This window comes from Meleagris gallopavo, chromosome 1 (assembly GCF_905368555.1).
Source record: "Meleagris gallopavo chromosome 1, MGAL_WU_HG_1.1, whole genome shotgun sequence".
NCBI lineage: Eukaryota > Metazoa > Chordata > Aves > Galliformes > Phasianidae > Meleagris > Meleagris gallopavo.
In genome coordinates, this window is record NC_139404.1 from 7638009 (window position 1) to 7659743 (window position 21735).

A 21735-nucleotide genomic window follows, 5' to 3' on the forward strand; every position below is an offset into this window, starting at 1 on the left:
ACTATGAGACAAGAAAGAAGAACACAGAAGAATAATCTCCATCTTTGGACGTAATAAATTGAGAAATACAAAGATCCTCCTCTTACTGAGACCATAATGGATATGGTGGATGGATAACTGAATAATGCCTATTCAGTTTTGCAAAGCCAAAGTCTAACAAAGTCCAAATATATTAACAATGGATTTTTCAAGATGGATATAAAGCAGAATTACAGCAACTGTAAAGCTTTCTGTTTTGGAGAATAGGAGGCAGTATTTGAACCTAACTCATTGCTTGCCACTCTCTAACCTAATCCAGCTTCTAAAGAGTTGTTTTCTACCCACTAAATAGCACTGTCTTTTTCATATTTCCACTCTCCTTCTCCTTAGTCTCTGTGATAGTTTCAGTAAGTGAAAGATGGAAGAATTCTATATAAACACTCCAAATCTCTGAAATCATTTGGATACATTTGTTTTTGCATCAGAGGCATCTGAGCTGAATGAGATGGAAGCAACAGATCTGGATGGTTTAAATGCTTCTCATTCCTACAAAACAGATACTTAACTGGAGTACACTGTCTAAAGGAAGTCCTCAAAAATGGAAACCAAGGTAAGTGGTGCACACAGAAATACACTATTAAATTCATAGAGCAAAAGCTGAATACTCTCTCTCACCTCCTTTGCTCAGCAGCCTACCTACCTGTAAAATACATGCATCAAAATTTCACAGCCTGGTTTAAACAGCATCAAATGGTAATGAAAACAGCTGATCCATGCCACTAGCATCACTATCTTCTACAGCCACCACTCTAAAGTACCCTGAGTGGTGAAGAAACTCCACAGCTAGGCAAGTATTCATTGCCCAAGATGAAGTCAAATTTAAGCCCAAGCTCCAAATTAAATCATACCACTTTCACATTCATAACATATTAATGATAGAGGATTTAAAAATAAAGCCCTCAGAATTATAATATGCATTAAATCACTGACATATTGATATAAATAGACTAGCATAAAGGTCAGAGATGCAAGGAAATCATCCTCAATATAGAAGCAGGGAAAAAAAATCAGGTATTATCCACTTATTACCTCAGTGACGTATGTGCTGGGTAAATCAGAGTGAGAATCCTCTTCCTGCTTCAGGCTGGCACCTGAAATCTCCTCCTCAGTTCTTACCATAACTCCATCCATCAGTTCACTACTATTCCTGCTGCTGAATTTTGAGGCGTTATCTTCATTGTACGCTGAATGTTCTTCATCACTCAGCTTGGATTGATGGATATCATCAGGGAAGCTGTTTGTTTCCAAGGTATCAGGTGGATCTGTCAAGTCAGCTGCCTGAATATCTGAATCAACAGTAAGTTCTGCCTGAGTGACAGAGGAGGAGATATCTTCGGCAGCAACGGTGCGGATGATGACACTTGGTGTGTGGCACTGCACTGTGACATTGTCACTTGTATTCAACAAGTGCTCTGGCTGTAAGGATATTTGGGAAAAAAAAAAAAAAAAGAAAAAAAAGGAGATATAAAAATCCCTCAGGTATCTTCACATCTTTCAGCAAACAGAAAAGCAGCCATTACTAAGTGTAATTGAGGTCTACATATGTAGTGCATCAACACAGATCACATGCTGATCTTGTGCTAACTGTATGAAATACGCACATAATACAAAACAGAAGCAACTGTTCAGGTGAGGATTGCCCCATATTTTTAAAAGATTAGAGACTTTCTCTTTTCCTGACTTTTACACTGCATTTGTTATTCAATTTTCAGTCTTCTTCTCTTTCTCTCCCTCTAATAAAGACCAGGACTCCCACTGTAAGTTTTGTGAACATGAGTATTCGCTTGTTAGAATAAATGAAACATCAGGAAACTGTAGCTTTGCTGGGACAAACCACTAGATGGAGACATCATGTTCAGTCACAGTAAGAACTAAGCCAAATTTTCAAGCAACATAAAGAGACTTAAAAAACAATACAAAAAGATATGCTCACATTTCAGTATTTTAAGTAAAGTAACACTGCTATGTCTTAAGAACTGCTTTACAAAATAAACGTGCAAATACACACAGATTTTGCACCGTTAAATTTCCCTCCCTGCCCAAACTTCAGTCATTTCATTGCTCAGAATACGTACAGATAAGGCATGAACTATGATCTGTTCTGGGGAGGCTGGAGCAGCAGCAGCTGTTAGGGTCATGGTAGGACTCGTTGTCAGTGTTAAAGGAAGACCTTGGCTTGAGCTTGTCTGTAGCAAGTATGTACCTGGCGTTCCTGTAGGCTGGAGATGGAAAGACTACAAAGAGACAACACAAGTTTAATACCCAAACACACTGCCTTCTTGGGCTACACTCAGCACGCAGAGCATGCTTATTTACATGAATTAGCCTAACTGTAATGCCCCCTGAAAAAAAACCAACCCAAAACTAAGCCAAACCCCAATCCCTGCTGCACCAATTGCTATACTGAACTCAAGAAAGTAAAAACAATCTCATCTACAGCTTTAGGCTATAGAGACAAATATTAAGTCACGTAGGACTGTATTATGAGGTACAACGGCAGTAGGAAGTGAATACATTCCACTTACTGTTAACACTGAAATGAGACAAAGTGCTATAAATCACAGCACAATGGAATTAAGAGGATCTCTACTTGCTGGGAGCTTCCTCTGCCTGTTACGTCAGATTTCAACAAGACATAAGCATAAAGAAAAACTTCATAGCATTAAAGCATCAAGACAGATTTAAAGCATGTAACTGCAATTCACACTGTGCTCCATAGTCCTAACAAATTAAAGCTCTGGAAATATGCTTCGCTTACAACCTTTAGAAGTTTTATATCTGTTAAATTCCTCTTTCCATTTGAGACTTCTTTTTCTGAAAATGCCCAGTTCCAGTCTCAGAAATAGCTGTGCTGAAGAGAAAAAAAAAAAAAAACATAACTAGCCACCAGTTCTCTCTTACTTACTGGAAGAATTTCAAAGGTCTGTAGTGTGCCACTGTTTAGTGTTATTGTCTCAGAATCAACTGTAGCAGCAGGGGAATCTGTTGAGGCTGCAAAAGGAAGAAAAAAAGAAAGGGTAAGTGTGTAAACCAAAATGTTTCAGCGCTGCAGAGAGCATTACACACTATAATTGCTACACAGCAGAAAATTGTTAATTCTAGTAATATGGAAAAGAAAACTGACTACAATCTTAATGACAAGGCTCTATAATTGGTACTTAAGATACTATATATTACATACAGAAGGCTCCAAAGGAGCAAAAGAAAGTATGCACAGTGATAAAAGCAAACACAGTAAACCTGACATCATAGAACCACAGAATGGCCTGGGTTGAAAAGGACCACAAAGATCATTTAGTTTCAACCCCATTGCTGTGAGCAGGGTCACCAATCACCAGACCAGGCTGCCCAGAGCCACATCCAGCCTGGCCTTGAATGCCTCCAGGGATGGGGCATTCACAACCTCTTTGGGCAACCTGTTCCAGTGCTTCACCACCCTCTATGTCATTTAATTACTTAAACATTAACTAAGTACTTAAGATGTGTATGAAATTTTTAGGTTCTGGTGTAATGATATCTTTTGAATTGAGTATTGTTTTTTAAAACCACTGTCAGATGTAATATTGAGATGTTTATTTTTATATTACTTTTTTATTTTTGGTTTTAACTCTTTCTGCTCTCCACAGTACGTCAGCCACTGATGACAAATCAGACACTCCCCAAGGTATTTTGTGTGTTGTGGCTGAAGTGTAGAGAAGCTGTAAGTATTCTCATCACTCTTAACATTCTTATCATGTCTTACCTTATGATTCTATGACTCTATGATCACAAGTATTTATGTAATTACTTCCATTCATTCTAACAGTAGCTATGAAAAGCATTCATAGCTTATAGTGTCAGATATTTAAGGATCACCATGTCTAAACAAGTAGTGCACCAGACTTTAAAAGGTATCAGAAACTCTGCTTAGAACCAGAATTAACAACTTTGCTCTTGAAAAACTCAGAAGTTCCAGGAAGCTGGAGACAAGCTAATACTTTGCCTGAGATTATACAGAAATTTCATACTTACAGGGCAAAAGATATGACGACAGCAATGCTACAAGCACTGAAAACTTAACCATCTCAGAGTCTGTGCTTTCATAGTAGACTAATTTTGGTTGCTAAGACAGGAGCTCTGACTTTGAAACTTTTATTACTGCAGTGGCATGTCCAAGGTTTCCTGCTGCAGATTTCCTGGCATCCAGCAGCAGATAGCTGTGAGGTGTGGCCTGTCTGTTACTGAGCCAGTTAAGTCCAGAATGCTTATAGGAATTATCCCTTTGAAACACTGAGTCTTGTCATGTCCAGCTGCAACTGTCTAATAGGTTTATCTCTCATGACAGAGAGAAACAGACAGAAAAGACATGATAAAAAATTCACTTTGATTACATAAGCAAAACTCTTCCAGAAAGCAGATTAGCACAGGGAGGAGGCTTGTTAAGCAGACAGAGAGGCAAGTGAGATCACAAAATAACCATTACAGAACTCTGAAAGGACTTAAGGGTTACAGAATACCAGTTGGCTCATCAAAAACCAGTAGCTCTGACCAAGATGGGTAGAATGTATGGCACTACTGATGTGTTACTACAAGTAAAACATTCTAAGCGTGGTACTGCATGGCATTCTAAGAAATAAACTAAATAAAATGAAGATGGCACTTAAAAAGATTAAGACAGATTAATCTAGTGAAATTATAAACAGAAAATTATTTACCAAAGGCCTTACTACTCATACTCTGAAGAATCAGTTCTTAGCCCAACTAACTAACATTTTAATCAGTAAGCTAACTAAATTGAAGAATGGTAGCCAATGGAAATGACAGGCTGCATATGGGGTCACAGGATTGGAGTAACTGGAGTTACCTAATAAGATTAGCTACAAAACCAAACAATAAGAATGACAGTCAGGGTAGAGCTGGTAATAAACTTTTGCTAAGGAGTAAAGCTCTTCCTTAAGAGGATGGGAAGCACCAATTTAAAAAAATTGGTTAGAGAAGATCATCAGCTGAACTCGTGAGTGTGAATCAGCAACTAATGCTTTCCAGGCTGCCTGTGCCTAGAAATAACTGCATAAAATGGAGCAGGACTGGAAAAACTATAGCATACCTTCTTGTTTCAATGCCCCTTATCAGAAGTTAGGCACAGCAGTGTAATGTATTTCACAAAAGATCTTGTAGATTATATTCCATATTGTGGACAAGAGTTACTAGAAAAAACTTGAAGATTAAACGTATCTACTGCATTTTCCTTAAGAGGCTTCTGGATGTTTTCCAACTAACATGTTATACAGCACACTCTTCTATCCATGCAGAGAGAGACCACATGTGCAGGCACTCCAATTGCCATGTCTAGCTCCTATTGTCACAGTTGTAGCTAAATTTGCCTAACGAAGATTGAAATGGGTAAACAGAACCCAGGAATCCTTATCTGAAATTATGTCATGACCAAAACAGAATTAACTCCTCCTTCACCTTCTTAACATAAGAAAGCTTTAGTTTCATTAGAGGACAGCAAGTCATGCATTTCAGCTACTTACAGACATGTGTAATCTGGACTGGGATTTGCAAAGCTGTCACAGGGCCTGGTGTGTTCCCTGCATTCTCCTCCAAGCGAGCCACTCGAATCTGCACGTGCTGAACTCCTGAACTGGAGTTACTGTTTGGTAATCCACCTCCAGATTTGTTCTCTGAAAGCTGGTGCCCTGGATTGTTTTTTTGGTTCTCATGCAGTTGTTTAAGACCCTTTATCAGCACTGAAAGAAAGAATATTCATGCTCGAGAATGTTGAAGAAGGGCATTTGAAATGCTGCATGTGAAATTTATCCAAGATGAAAAAAAACCAAAACAACCAAATCCTTCTGAAGTTGGAACCTAAATAATTCAGAGAGATTTTAAACTAGAAAGTTAGCACATACATACAACACATTTATAGTTACCTACTGGAGTGAACCTGAATTTCTCAAGGAACCTAGATATTTCACCATGTGTGGAAAAGAAAGAAATACTCATAATATTTTAGACCTCTTCAAAAGCTTTCACAGTATCTTGCCAAGTTACAATTAAATGTTGTACCACTAGTTGGGCAATGTTGCTGTAAGAAGTAAACCTCCAATCTTGCAAAAGATTGGATTGGATTTATTCATGTAGTTGACAGACCTGGAAATAGGTACCATGAGTCAGAATTAATCTCTCAGCAGCTGCACTACAATTTGCATACAAAGTGGTCCATTACGTCAATAAAAACACCCACCTATTTTCCCTTACTATCACTTTGGTCCCTCTCAAGCTGACATAAACAAAATGACAAAGCTGTGGTCTTTGTTCTTCTAGCATGCAATAGAGGGAACTGCTACACATCTCCCATTCTTGACAACACAAGCATTTTTCACATAGGAAACAGGAATAGATCTTGTGGATTCAGTGATGTATCAACAATTTGATACAACTATCTACTAGCATGTGTTTTGTACCATATTAAGCATAACAGGGACACCCTTTCAACTGCATCCTCCCATTATGTTACACCTTTCATTACAATATGACTAATTTCTATGTTTCTCTGATTTTTTTCTTCTCCCTGCAACAGAAAAGAAGGACTGAGTGGAAGTTCACAGAAACTGAGATACACTTTGGCTCTAGTTTCTTTGACCAAGAATGAAAGCGATGAGTGACACATTTAGAGAGCTTTATAATCCCAATTCTTCCACTCTTTACAGAATCGTAGGGGTTGGAAGGAACCTCCGGAGATCATCGAGTCCAAACCCGATGAGTCTTTCTCACTGTACAGCTAGTAAATGATTCGCTGCAGTCAACATAGAGCCAACATTTAACCTCACATAGATTACCTTTAAAATGATAAATGCAACAGACCTAATCTGAGGTGACACTGCTAGGCCTCAAATCTATATCCTCCTGAAACTGAAGGGGCTGCTGCCCTACATACCAAAGACTGTCATCAGCAGTGACCTGCCAGCTGATCTGCTTATCTATGTGCTCTCACTTAAAACAAAGATAAGGGACTTGGCAAAATCTACAGTTAAGTTGTATACAACTGTTTGGCTTGTTTCAACAGAAACACTCAAGGGATTGGATGTGGGTGCAATTTAGCCAGTAGATGGCAAGGGGCTGGTAACTTCCAGCCTAAAAAGCAATGCACTCTTCAGCCTGCAACGCTTTAAGGAGACAGAAGAATCCAGCCTTATTCCTCTGATGCTTGTGAAAGAAGTTTTCAGAAAAGTGAACAACTAGTACATTACCAGGGAATGAAACATCTTTGTGGTTTGCAATCTGTCTTTTGATGGTCCACCATTTACTCCGAAGCCACTGTGGTGAACGGACACTACTCCATCCTTCAGCAAGTAAATCCCAATTGATGTCGTTTTCATCAGAAACTTCAAGTTCCGCTATCCTGACAGGATATAGAAAACATTCAGCTGTTAGAAACTACCCCCTGAAGCAGAAGAGGTGTTGCACATCTCTGGTCTTGTCACATGTAACAGAGGCAAAATGGCATGCTAGTGAATAGTCTGCCAGAGCTCATGTATTGACATACGCTTCCAAGGCTCCACGCTGCCAGAGGTCAAGCAAAATCATGAACAACAGAAAATGGACTAGACCTGTTAGATGATCCAGTCCATCTCCTTGCCATGCAGGATTATTCTCCTTATTACATATACATTCGGGCTTCATTCAGATTATTGTTAAGCATTACAAACAATGGCATTTGTGTCTTTTATTCTTTGGAAAATCATTCCTCAAACACATCTCCATAGCGGGAAATATTTCCTGAGATTCACTCTGAATGTTCACTTAATTAATTTCATGTCAGTTTACTTCTGTTTTCTCCTAAATAACACTCATCCATCCTTAATTTTTTTTTTTTTTTTTTTTTTTGCCTCCTCTCAAATGCTTCTTAGCCAAAGTAGATAAAGATGAAATTAGCTACAATATTAAATGGTTCCTCATAAATTAATCCCATCAGGCTCTCCAGGAAAGGAGCAGTCTCCACACAGTTCTGGCAGACGTTACGCACAACACTGGATTCTACCAGAATCTGTCTGAATACTGTTAACATCTCTGAAGTGCCTCCTGCTCATCTGTACCTGGAGCACATGAAAGAGAGGTGATAAGCGAGAAGGGAAAGGATTTTTGTAAAAGTTAAATTCTCTTCATAAATCAAGCAATGATACTGAATATTGATAGCTAAAAGAAAAAAAAAAAAAAAAAAGGAAAAAGGTACCAAAACCAACCCTGAAGGATGACTGTACTAAGAGTTAAAAAGATAGATACCACTTGTGCATAAATACTAAGAATTATAGCCAGCACATACTGAAACGCAGAATCAGGTTACTCATTTTGAGATCAGGTCAAACAAATTCAGGAAATCAGTGAATAGTGCTCTGTAAATAATTTTTAGATTCCCTTATATGCCCAGGATTTTTATTCCCACCCCCGACTATGAACCCATAAAAATCCACTGGCTAAAAAGCCTGAGTTAAAGGCATATGAAATGGGAGGAGGACTGGAGAGAGCAAAAGATTTCCAAAGTTACTGAGCTTTTCACTACCAGGTTGCCAGTTAAAATGGAGTCATCAAAAATGCTGAAATCCAATCAATGTTTGTCAGCCTACATGAAATTAATTTGCAGTCTCAGTTTAGTTCCTTGTAGACGAGATGTCCACATCACAGAAACCACCACCACACTTGACCCTTGTTGGTCATCTCAGCAGAGAGGCCAAGGACTGAATGGGCAGGGAGACTGAACTACCCTCCAGTTAAGGGTTAAAGCGCATTGGTGGGGCAATGTGTGGGAAGCTTGCACGGTCGCTGCCTGTGCTGTACCTGTTCTGTGGAATAAAGAAGACTTCAGTCTCCAGGGTTTTCAATCTGACACCTTTCACGAGCACTAAAATTCACTAAAAAAACAAAAAACAAAAAATATGTTCAATAATAAATCTCTGGGAACTGTAAATGCAGCAGTGACTTTTGGAAGCTTCTAAAATTTTTAAGACTCTAAGAGATCAGCAAAAGGGACCCCAATGGAATCCTGCTAGCATCACATATTCTGAACCTTTAAAAGCAACTAAAATAACAAACCTTAAGATCAGATTTATTTCATCTTCCTTGGTCCATTCAGTCCCCCCACTTTGTTTCCAGTTGAGATAGTTGAGCCATTTAGAGCGGCACTGTTTTTCAGAGCGTGTTCCGACCCGTTCTGCTACAGCAGCCCATGATACACCTTGTGTGACAATGTCACCTGGTTCTGTGCTAGTTAGCTCGTGAACTACTTCTGCTAGTCTCTTTTCTTCTTCTTCTGTCCACTTTCCTGAAAGAGAAAAAAGCCCTCCAGCTCAACCAGCAGCAGATGACCTCTGTTCTGATCTGTGACATCACCATTGTATTCCAGATACAAGTATGGATTTGTGAAGAAGGTATGATTGTTCTCATTTATCAACAATTTACAGTGTAATCCGTTCTTAACTAATAGGGTTAGGGTTCATAATTCATTTTTGCCATGCTATTGTCAAGTTATATCCTCTCTTCTTGTGGATGAATGAAGCCACACAGAACTTACCAAAATATCAAAGCAAACTGGTCCAAGCTACATGACTTACATGAGTTGAAGTAAATTAAACACACAAAACTCCAGCTTACAATAACTACATGAGCTCTGATGAAGTTTTTTCTTCCATTTAAATATATAAATTACAAAATAAACAATGCTTTACTCCTTAAGTGCTCCTGTCTCTTAATTGTCTCTTAATTAAATATAAAGACATAAAGTGTATGTCTATAAACACTCAATACAAGGCAAAGTATTTTTAATCCATTTCAATAAAATATGCTCCAGTGGCATAAACATGATGGATAACTGACTGCAGAACTATCTTAAAGATGATAAACAGCAGAAACTTATACTAAATGCATTCCAAAAAAGGTCCCCAGATTTCACACTTTACTCACTCAGCCCAGATTTACACATCTGAAAACAGAATCACAGAATGCTTTAGGTTGGAAGGAACCAAGATAACTCAAAACCAAACCTCCTAACACCAGCAGGAAAGCCATCCACTGGATCAGGTTGCCAAAGCCCCACCCAACCTGGCTCTGAACTCTTCCAGAGATGGGGCACCTGCAATTTCCATGGGCAACCTCTTCTGGTATCTCACCACCCTCATAATGAAGAATTTCTTCCTTGTATCTAATCAGTTACTGACAGAGGCAGAGATGGGACAACTCTAACTGGAATATGTCACTGACTGGCATTTACCTCACCTGTGTTGCAGGTATCCTTCATCAATCTACATCGATCTTTTACAGAAGAAGCACTTCTCCCCAGTGCAGCTCCTATTGTGGCCCAGTCGTTGCCGTGCTTTATTCTCAGTCTGAAGAGAAACATCCCTATTAGCACTATATCCGTTTATGAGGTTACCAAAGTAACTCTCTACAAAAGTAGGAAAAATGTGCACTTCACAAACTTAAAAACAGAATGAGAAGTCACTTTGATACTACTGTACAGAATTTTTAATATATTTTCTGTTATCACTGATAATTTTTCTATATATCACTAGAAATCTTCTCAAGTGGCACAGCTAAGCCTCAGAATACTTGCTTTTAAAGGAAGTATCTATAACTTATTATCTATTTGTCACTCAGGTGCGTTGTGAAGCATAATTATTGCGTAAGCACAGTATGAAAGTTTATCTAAACATGCAATATCCCTTCTACACAGGTTCCCTGATTTTTTTTAAAGTGGTATAGAGACTGCTTGAAAAATCTAAGTAATGTCTAATCAAAATCCAGGCAAGCTACAACTTAAATGAGGCAAAATACTGCACAATCATACTCATAATTTTAACTATTATTTTCCTGCAAGGTTACTTAACATGTAGAGCCATGAGTATTCCGGACACAACTGGAGCCACAGGCATCTTGCGAGTGACAAACCAACTAAACCGACCTAAACAAATCCATCAACACAATGCAATGAACCCTCTGCCTTCCTTCAGCCCAGCAAGGGCTTTCTTCAAACTGTTTTCTTCAAGCTCTAAGAGGAGATAAAGCCTGCTGCCCTTCCCTCTTCATCTACTGGGTTCATGACAAAACCAAAAAGCCTTATTGACTAATTTATGTCTCTCTCTCATACTTCATAGGGAAATCCTACCCATGACCAGTGAATTTCTTTACAGACAACCTTTGCAGGAGTTTCCTGAAGAAAAGAATCGCTGTTTTTCACAAACACAATCACAACTGAGCTTCACTGTGCTTGTAAAAATCTGAAACATGACTCGTTTCAGCAGAAGGCTTATTTCAGGCTTTGCTGCATGTTACTTAAGTACTGAATTCACACTAAAAAATAATTAAAATTTATATTTAATTTATCTTCAGATAAATTTAGCAGCCACAACCTTCTGGTAGGTGAAGAACTCAAATTTACACCTGATTTTATAGGTGATTCACCTGACTTCATAAGCAACTTTAAGTGCTTTCATACAACAAAACAACCAGTTACAACCACCCAAAGTACTCAATATGACCTCGTTAATAAGACTTACTCTTTAAGCCTTTCAATTTCCTCAGGTGTATACCTACAAAACAGGTGAACAAAAAGACATCATTTTAAACAGAAAGCATACAACACAAATATTTTTGTTTTACTAACCACACAGTAAGTTTTAATTACAATGAAATTCAATTACCAAGAATTTCAGCTCTAAGAGACAATGACAGAATGCCTGGAGAGAACTCAAAGAACAACTGTCATTTACCACGCCAGTGCATTTCTAAGGCAATCTGGTCTAAAATTTCTCTCATTTGCCACTGAAAATCTCCATTCTCAGTGAAGTCACTTTAAAAAACACAATCAGAATGTCATCTGTTAGTCTCTGAAACAAACAACTACTTTCTTTCCTTTCTGTCTCAGTATACAACCAGCATAAGGCAGGAACCAATTAAAAAAAAAAAATCACCATTGGGATAATATTTTACTTTCCAATCATCTTTAAAAACTAAAACCACGTGTCCTTAGCAGCACTTCCAGATCGCACCATACCCACTGCTTTACAGACAGGGAAACTAAGGGCAGACGGATTAAGAGCAATTAGCTCAAGGTCACAGTTCTAGGAAGAAACTATACCTCAGCAGATCCATGCTTGTGTCAAAGTCTTCTAATTGCATCAGAATCCCCTCTGCAGTCTGCCTTTTAAGTTGTGGATACCATCAACTTAACTATTAGCACGGTTGTTCAAGCAGAATTCAGCAGAGGTCACTTATGATCAGGAAGAGCTGGGTCTGTTTGGCTAGTATCTTCTGTGTCATGCGTAACATGTCAAACATTAAACAAATGACTCTACTCATACCAATAAAACCATGCAGCATTAGAGGTTTTCATACTTTCCAACATGGTTTCTGTCATCATACATGCGAAGAACTCTTCTATAAACAGCAAAGAGAGGCCGATTCAGACCCCAAGCTATTGTCCTGTAGAAATCTTTTCTTTCATCTTTTGACATTTCAAATATAATTTCAGTGGCATCTTTTATTCCACGGGCCTAGAGGAAAGTATTTAAAAAAAAGCTTAGATGAAGACTCCTAGAGCTCAAGCAGAACATTTAAGAACTGAAGCTTCACATACCATTATGAAGTTTTCTAAGTATTCCAAATAAGGAAGCCCATGATTTTAACTGAGTATTTATAAATCAGCTGCTTTAAATAAAAGTCTTGAACATTTGGCTTTTAACACTGAAACCTGGGCAGAAACTGAAGCTCTAACCTTCCTCCATGTAAAATCTGTCCAACATATTTTATTATCAAAAGTTGAACATCATAATAGAATTAGCTTGGTGTCATACAAGGCGAAGTTGTCAAACAGCTCTAACAATTTGTTACTTAACTTTAGATATTCTTGATCTAAAAGCTACTCTTCTTCTTCTAATGGAAATTGCAAGCAGATTTTAATACAAAAAGCCAATGGAATTAAGTATAAAAGGAAAGTTTTTGCTTCATCTCAGCTTCAACAAAAAAACCGTAACAGTTTGTTTATTTAAAGTACTACATCTCCAAAAAACAAGCAGGAAGGTAAATGGGAAGGTATGAATCAGACAAATTAGCAGCAACTCAGTTATCTAAGTGGCTTAAAAACATTCATCTAGATTTAGAAAAGTATTACTCACTATAAACGATTTAGTGGCAGAAGTTCTAATACAGATGTGAGTAGGCACAAGTTGCTAGAACCAACACCAAGGATATCTATGCCAATGGAGACTGAATTCAGAGCTATTCTAATCCTCAAATAAAGGCTGGTGAACCTGTAATATCCAGCCTACGGATTTGCAGCTGCACATGCTAAGAAAGCTCAAATATTCTCAGCTGTAAGCCAACCACAAATGTGACTTACTGGCAATTATCACCGTTGGCATGTTAACTGCATGCCTATTTCTATGCTGAGCTATAATGCTGGTATATTAAGGGTAAGAAAGAAGACAGATATCCTGTTAGCATTGTAAAAACAGGTAAGACATGGTATCAAGTCTGGAAGTTAACTGAACAATTAGTAAGGAAAATTATCTTCGCAATGTTCATTCTGTAGTCTTAAATCTTGTGTACAACTATCTTAGGTATTTCAAGTAGGTAATGACAATTTCTACTATGTAGAAATAGAATAGAATCATGTATTGCACATTCTGTAAAGTGCTGAAGGAAATTGATTTCTAGTAGCAGCACAGCTATACCAACAGGCAGATAACGTACTCTAACACATACCTTTAAGTAACGTTCAATGTTACTCATCAAAATGTCAATTTCTTCCTTTGACCACATCCCCTGCTTCCACTTATGGCCTTAAAACAGAAATGAAACTGAAGTGAAAGTCAGCAAAGCAATATATCAGAAAACACATCCCTCATTACTGCAATGAATTAAGAAAGAAAAAGGAGTAGTAATTTTAGGTATTTTAACTAGAATTGGTTTCAAACAGATGTTATTTCAAAACTGATAAACGATACTTAGTGACTTGTCAACTACCAAGAAATATTTAAATCAAGCAAATCAGATGCCTCGTCCAAACCTTTATTTTTTGAAAATAACACTGCTCTCTTTATGTGCTGTCAGCTCATGTTTTCAGGGTCTCTCTTCAAACAAAACTATCACAGGATCATTAAGGTTGGAAAAGACCACTACGACCACGTAGTCCAACCATCAACCCATCCCCTCCATGCCCACTAACCACATCCCTCTGTGCCACATCTCCACACTTCTTGAATACCTCCAGGGATGGTGACTCCACCACCTCCCTGAGCAGTGTGCCAATGCATTACCATTCCTTCTGAGAAGAAATTTTTCCTAATACCCAACTTGAAAAACAAACAAACAAAAAAAAGTAGACACCTTAAAACCTGGAACTTGAAAAACTAGAAAGATTCTGTCTTGAAATTGACAGAAATTACTATACACTCAGATGATTCCAAAAGCTGGAACTTAAAATGTAACTCATAATATTACTTTGGGAATTGGCAGCACTGTGGGCTTCTCTTACACACCTTACTGCTTCCCAGCATGTGAGTAGTGCTATCTACCAGTGCCTTCCAGAGAGGCATTCTCTTTTTTTTTCCATTGGAATAGTAATCCAGTGGCCACAGACAAAAGAAAGACTCATGTCGAGTGTTTTATTTCCCAAATAAAAGTGGCAAATCAATAGAAATAAATGTTATGCGTCCTGTCTATGCCCTTAGTCAGCTAAGCTCTGAAAGTAAAAACAATTCGCATTACTCAAAGAAAAAATTCCAAGGATTGGTTTCAATAAAACATTAAGACATTCCCCCCTTGAATTTATGCATAGCTTCCTCTTTTTCCCCTCATAACATACTTAATAGCAAGGATCACTTATAATTAAGATTATGCTGGTGACCCAGTTTACATCCTGATGAGTGCTGGCTACCTGCCCATCTCTGCTCAGAGAAATCATGGTACTTTCTTCTCAGCTTGCTAATTACCAGAGCTGAGAAGCAGTACACACCAAAAGACTATTTACTTAAATTCAAAGTACAGGCATTATTATTAATTCTGTTCAAACTGATGAGAGAATACTCTTGCCTGTGCTTGACGATTTCAAACTCCTCTTCCAAAGCTACAGAGGCAGAACTTACTACTCTAGCTGTGATTCATGCCATTATCAAAGCATTGACCTCTGAAGGGACACAGGTACTTCTTTACATGGAATAACCTTTAACACCCTACTATTTTAGGAAAGGAAGTCTATTTTTGTACTTCATGTTTGTACATTTAGAGCCAAGCTTATCTTGCTTTCTTTTCTCCACGACCTGTGGGCATTCTTAACAGTGGAGATAGTTATAAGCTCAAGCAACATGTCAAACTTCCAGCTTGTCTAAGAGGAGATAAGCAGAGAGATTCCTCCAGAGCTGATTTCATGGAGACCTCAGAAGAGGTTCAGCTCATATAGTTTCACAAATAATTTGCTAAGTATATTTCATTGGAAAGGTCTTCCCTATGCTATTTCTCTTAATTAAAATCACCACATTTAGTGCCCTCATTCATCCACAACTGTAAGATGCTACTTGTGATGTCAGTTGATATGGCTGTGAGAAAACTACAAAAAAAAGGACCAAACACGGTAAGTTTTTGACATGTTTTGCAGGATACTCATCAAATATAAGGTCATCAAGCCACATGCAGCCATTTTTCTGCCACATCACCAGTACTTGCTCCTTCAGTCAGAGCTGAGAATGTGCTACTCTCAACATAAGTTCTTCACCATTAGCTATCGAAAAGACGGTAATCTCTGTACTCTCTCTCATCCCAGAGCACAGAAATGTAGTAATGTGCTTGTAACATTACTTGCAGTAACATGACAGTGAGTATAACAGACATGGACAGAACTGCTTGGCTCCCTCCTAGTTTTCCATATCAAACACCAGGACTTTTCATGCCTCATCCGTATTTTTTCACAGACTCAGCAGCGCTCTGGAGTAGAAATCATTGTGTAAGGGACCATTTGCTTCTGTGAGAGAAAACCACTGTCTTCCTCTCAAGTTTTTTAACAACAAAGGATTTTGCTTTGTACTGATAGAAGAGAGGTTTTTTTTCTGCAAAGCAGTAAGGTCAGGATAAGACAAACAGGGGAAAAACTGAGGAATTTGGAGAGGTGTATTCATCTGACATGATGTAAGTTGCTTAGGCATGCCTGGGAGGTTGGAGGTACCAAAAAAATAAAAATAAAAATCAACAACAAACCTCTGAAGCTCAGCAACTGCTGAACTGCTACATGACCATGCATTTGGAAAGGGAAGAATATTGTCAGCTGGTAGTTTTAGGAGTAGCAGTGTTTATTTCAGTATTGATCTGTGCACAAGTTCAGAAATTCATTTTTTCACAAGTACCTACCCTGTGACTGGTGCTTCCCATCTCCCAACCAGGCAAATGGAGCCAACACACAACCATGTGCCTCATCTGTGCTGAAAGACATTACCCACAGCAGTTCTCTACACGGCCACTAGAAATACTTTGATCACTTCAAGGATAGCCTCTCTTCCTTTCCAAGTATCTGGAGTTCCAGCTTTCTTGCATATAAAGTGTAAGAGAGATGGTGAAGACTTAATGGATTAAATTTCTCTGCAGTTTTAGAACTGGCCTTCTCAAGTATCTACACTAAAAAACCCAGACCAGAGATTACTTTATGCAACCTGCAAAATGTTCTCAAGGGCATTCTGAAAAGCTTACATTCCTACAGAGAATTTAAGTGTCCTACCTTTATTTGTCAGGGAATCCTTATCCTCTTTGGTTGTGAACCAGGCTTGACTAACAGCTGACACTTCTTCATTGCCCATTGGAGAGATTTCATCCAGCTGTTCATTCTGAAGAATCTTGAAAAGACAAGAATGAAGTGGAATGAAATCTTCCATTCTTTCTATCACTTTCCATCTAACATGGAGACATAACTTAAAGGAAAAGGAAACCATTACACCTAGTTATCCTGTTGAATGCTCAGAAAGTACCAGATGTAGCATTAAAAGTAAATTCACTTAAATTCACTTTCATGTAAAGTAAGATTTAGCATCTTACTGGACAGATGCTGTGGGAATTAACTATACAGCAGTCTTCATACTGTTTAAATTATAGTGAACAGAAGAAGTATCGTGGGCTTTGGTGGAAAGAAGACTGTAACCAAGTTCTCCAGTATAGACCTTTTAAATATGGTACACTCACAATGAAAACAGAGCATGACCATTAGGACTGGTGACAAGCCTGCCTGTGCTATAAATTTATAACTGAAAAAAACAACACAGCAGAAATAACATAATCTTGTTTTATTCTATGCTGATTACCACAGAGCAAATAATCAGCAATGGAGGTTAACATCTATCACTGTTTACTGTACTGCTTTTTGGGAGGAAAGCTAGATTTGAATAACCTCTTATATGTATAAAATGATCCAACTGCACTCTTATGTTTACAAACAAGGCCTGTCCTCAAATGCATCAGTTTCATACTAAAAGTAACCTTATTCATCCAATAAGACTTTTCTGCTCTTTGTTTCCATTTTCATTTCAATTTCTGTAACAAAATACACGAAATAGGTCAATTTTGAAGTTTTACTGTACCTGAATCTGAGTAACAGTTCCTTCGTTAATCTCATCTTCAGCTACCTCAGCGGTAGCAGTCATGGTCACCTCAAAGCTCTGATCATTTTCTGAAACTTCAGAATAGGAAAGTCAGTTGTATACCTTACTTCTGTAACATTTTTATGCATGTTATATGGGTTTTACCAACTGCCACCTTAGTCCTGAAAAATTTTTAAGAGGCCTTATTTGGTATTTAATTGTTGATCACAATGATTATCAACTCTTTCTGTTCATAAAACTTAAATATGGGTACAGAAACCATTAGCTTTTCATGTGAATACAACCAAAAAAACTAATTTGAAACACGTAAATAGAACATTTATTTTATTAATGCTTCCTTTCCTGCCCTATCTTCAGGATTCTCCAATTACTCAGAGACACCATTCAAACCTTTTGGTAGCATTCTTATCCTGGCACTTAAACAATACACCTGTACCTGCAGTCCTCTATCTATAACGCAGATTTATTTTGCCAGTATCACAGAATAACAGAATGGCTTGAGCTGAAAAAGACCACAATGATCATTTAGTTTCAAACTCCCTGCTATGTGCAGGGTCACCAACCACCAGACCAGGCTGCCCAGAGCCACATCCAGCCTGGCCTTGAAGCATCTAGGGACAGGGCATCCACAACCTCCTTGGGCAACCTGTTCCAGTGCTTCACCACCCTCTGAGTGAAGAACTTCTTCCTAATATCTAACCTAACCCTCCCCTTTCTCAGTTTAAAACCATTCCTCATTCTACTGTAGATACAAGTTGCTGCAAAACATCAAAGACTCTAAGAGGCAAAAAATATAAACATGCATTAATAGAATTTGTAAACGAACACAAGATATTCAGCTTACAATCCAAAGAGTTAACTTTTAACTCTTACCGATAGAAACAACTGCTTCAACTTAAAACAACTTACTTGGAACTGCAACAACAGAAATGCAGGGAGCTGAGTCATCAAGGCTCTGGTCATCCTCTGACAAGCAAAGCCTTTTGTGTGGAGGTTCGGCGCTGTCTTCAGAGTTTACTTCATCAGTTTCTAGCAACAAAAACATACATGGGTCCCTTTAGGTCTGCAAAGTGAAGGCCTTGAGAAAAACTGGACAATGACCAAATCAAAAAGCAGAAGCAATTGTGAGAGGTTGGTTGAGATGCTTATTACTGCCCAGGACCTTAACATCAGTTATGGGCAGTAACAATTCACATAAATATTCCATTAAGTTTACTTCATAAATTCCACAGGTCGTTATCCTTGAACTCTCTGTTGCATAACAAAACCCTTAAGCCCATGGAAATCTGTGCGTGTGCTCAGTTCTAAGAACGCATTTCCACTGAAATAAATGAGAACAGTTATAGCCTTGTCAGGCACATACCTACAAAATTTTGGGGCTTACGCTTCGTATGACACTTCATCCTTCTTTAAACTAAAACAGAATTAATCTCAGCAGAATCCCAATAGCTTGTCTAATTCGGAGGCAGGCAAGAATCATAGAAAGATCAATGAAAAAAAAGAAGAAATAATACCACGCAATACAATTCAATACCGTTTTGAGGGCAATGAAGTATGAGGTTTCCTTCAGTGTCCTGAGTCAGAGTCACGGAGTTCACTGTTTCTACTGTCACTGTGTCAGACTCTTCTTCAACTGTGCTCATACTCAAACCTGAAAGAGCAATGCAAGCGTTAGTTTCCTTCAGACTGCCACCTTGCCCTTAATGCTGCTGCCTTTTTCTCAAACAGTCCATCAAAACCCCACAGAGAATGACAAATCTCCATCTGTTCTTTTACAAGAATAATTCCAGAGTTAAAAGAGATTTACCTGCCATTGCCATTTCTGCATACTTATACATTGCACAGAGTAAAATCTGGTAGTTTCAAAGCTACCATTCTATTTAAAATAACACTCAACATTCATACTCAGGAGCATTTCAGATCTACTTTGTTGTTCTTTTTATTTTTGGAATAGAAACCTAAGCTGTTGCTTTTCAGCATCTTTTACTATTTGCCCCTTTATTATTTGTAACATTTCTCATTTATTAATTTTACTGTTACATAACCTTGTAAAGCCAGTCAACTCTGAGAAATACTTCTGTACTCATACTGCTCATAGCTGAGCTATTTACGGAGTGCTAAGGTGCAAAGTTTGATTCTCCTTCCCTGCATACAAGTAACTGCTAGTGCTTCTTCTGCACCAAAGAATGAACGTAAGCACCAGAAAAGCTGGCTGTAGGTAGTCACCAGCACGAAAGATTACAGAAGTAGTGCAGTATTTTCTCAGAAGGACAAAGCCATGGCAGGTCTTTACTGGTTGTGATGTTTGCTGCATGGCCAAAGCACTGACTGTTAAGAACCAAAAGAGGAAACCTTAAATCTAGAAGGTGAAGAACTCATATGTACTTTCTGGATAACTTTACTGTGGAGAACGTTGTTCATCCAAACCTGAGATCTCCACTGCAGCTGAGGAGGAAGGTACACCACGACCAGCAGCTGCTACACAGAGCTGGAACAGAAATCCAGACAGACTACTGCTGAGGCACATCTAACAACAGCATTGAGAACCCAAGTACTCCTTAAAAAGCACAGAAAGATGTGCACAGTGTTGTCCCAGAAGTTGAGATTTGCTAGGAAAGAAACATCCCTTGATGTAACCCCTGGCCTGAGCAGGGCTTTTGTAACCTTCTGCCATTCTCCCAAGAGTGGTTCATCCCAACAGCAGGTGCAGGCTCTCCAAGAAACAGAATCACCTTCTGTGTTTGATGCTCCATGTTTAGCATATGTCAACTTCCCTGACTAATACACATAATTCGGCTTTGGTGAAAAGTGAGGAAGAGCCAAATTCTTCACTTGAGTAAAAAAATTCAAATCAGCTTTAATGGATCAGCTGGAACCTCACAAAAAAAACCTCACTTTATAGAACATGAAGTCAAAGCCAAGTGGGTCTTTTGGACGTTATTTTTTTATTAATTTAAACGCACAAATATAAGGTAAACTAATGGACACCAGCACTAACCTACAAGACAAGTGAGCCTTGCAAATCTCCAGCCTTCACAATAATCACTGGCTTCCAGCTGAGTAACAACAGAACATATGCTGGAGACCCATCCAATATGATAAAGGAGGGGACCACCTGAAGCGTATGGGGCGTGCAGCGGAGAAAGCACAACACTGCTCCTGGAGACAGTGCCCTCACATGGCTGCTTTGGCCTCCAGGTCTTCTATTTCTTGCAGGTTGACAGCCGAGGCCATGCGAGATAATGCTGCACCACCAGAGAGATCTTCTGGAATGGGCCGTGCAATTCCATTTAATTTGTACACCTGCATGTCAGCCACACATCTGCTATTGGAAGAGTTAGCAACAAAGTTAACGACAGCCAATAGTTTTTAAATAAGTGAGACTGTAACAAGCAGTCCCTTCACTTCCAAAAGTCACCTTATTTTTATAACATCACTGAGAATACGTGAATATCATTTTGAAAACGCACTGCTTTCTATGTAAAAGAAACTCTTTCACTGTAAATGTGTGGCCCAGGACGTTTCTTCATCCTGGATTTCACTGCTTTCTTTAGAGATACAAATCTATCATTAATTTTATGTTCTGGAGGAGGGTGTTAGCTTGTGGGGAAAGGGAATAGTGCTGAACACACGCACATTAACAGTGTGGATGGATATAATTAAATGCAGTGAAGACTGAAGATTTTTCTATTTCTAAGCTAACAGTTGAGAAATAAATGCAAATTGAATAAGCACCTTATAGTGCCTTGATAAGACTGTTGGGTGTGTTTACCAAAGCTAACACTTTTCACAGTTCCTGACAACTTTAAATAGGATTCAGTGCACAACTAAAGAGATATGAGAATATTTTGCCCACAAGAATTCTTTAATATAGAACACCAGTGTTGTTTTACACTACATAATACAGCAGTTCTTACCAGCTTTAAAAAACAAACATCAGGTCTAGGCACAAAATAACAGTTTATTTTATACTGAGAAAAAAAAAAAGAATATTTTAATACAAAATTTCTGTAATTCTTAATCATTTTCATCAGGCAGATGGACCCGATTGTTCTGTGGGCTATGAAAGTTAAGTGCTTGT

General features: G+C 38.4%; 1 protein-coding gene across 5 annotated transcripts in view; it reads right to left on the minus strand.

Annotated features, from left to right (window-relative positions):
- Positions 1-21735, minus strand: part of DMTF1 (cyclin D binding myb like transcription factor 1) — a 28590-nt gene that overhangs the window by 3848 nt on the left and 3007 nt on the right. For 3 of the 5 annotated variants that reach the window (XM_085216160.1, XM_031552763.2, XM_085216188.1), the window contains exons 2-15: positions 19189-19305; positions 18564-18683; positions 17634-17728; positions 16781-16895; positions 13780-13856; positions 12412-12569; positions 11574-11606; positions 10294-10403; positions 9115-9343; positions 7275-7426; positions 5556-5771; positions 2945-3030; positions 2115-2273; positions 1069-1455 (exon numbers count right to left, since the gene is read on the minus strand). In XM_085216160.1, coding sequence (XP_085072286.1) covers positions 1069-1455; positions 2115-2273; positions 2945-3030; positions 5556-5771; positions 7275-7426; positions 9115-9343; positions 10294-10403; positions 11574-11606; positions 12412-12569; positions 13780-13856; positions 16781-16895; positions 17634-17728; positions 18564-18683; positions 19189-19305 — 2054 coding nt within the window. Of the gene's footprint in view, positions 1-1068; positions 1456-2114; positions 2274-2944; positions 3031-5555; positions 5772-7274; positions 7427-9114; positions 9344-10293; positions 10404-11573; positions 11607-12411; positions 12570-13779; positions 13875-16780; positions 16896-17633; positions 17729-18563; positions 18684-19188; positions 19306-20039; positions 20143-21735 lie in introns of those variants that run through there. The other 2 variants (XM_085216178.1, XM_010716082.4) reach the window with 2 other exon arrangements.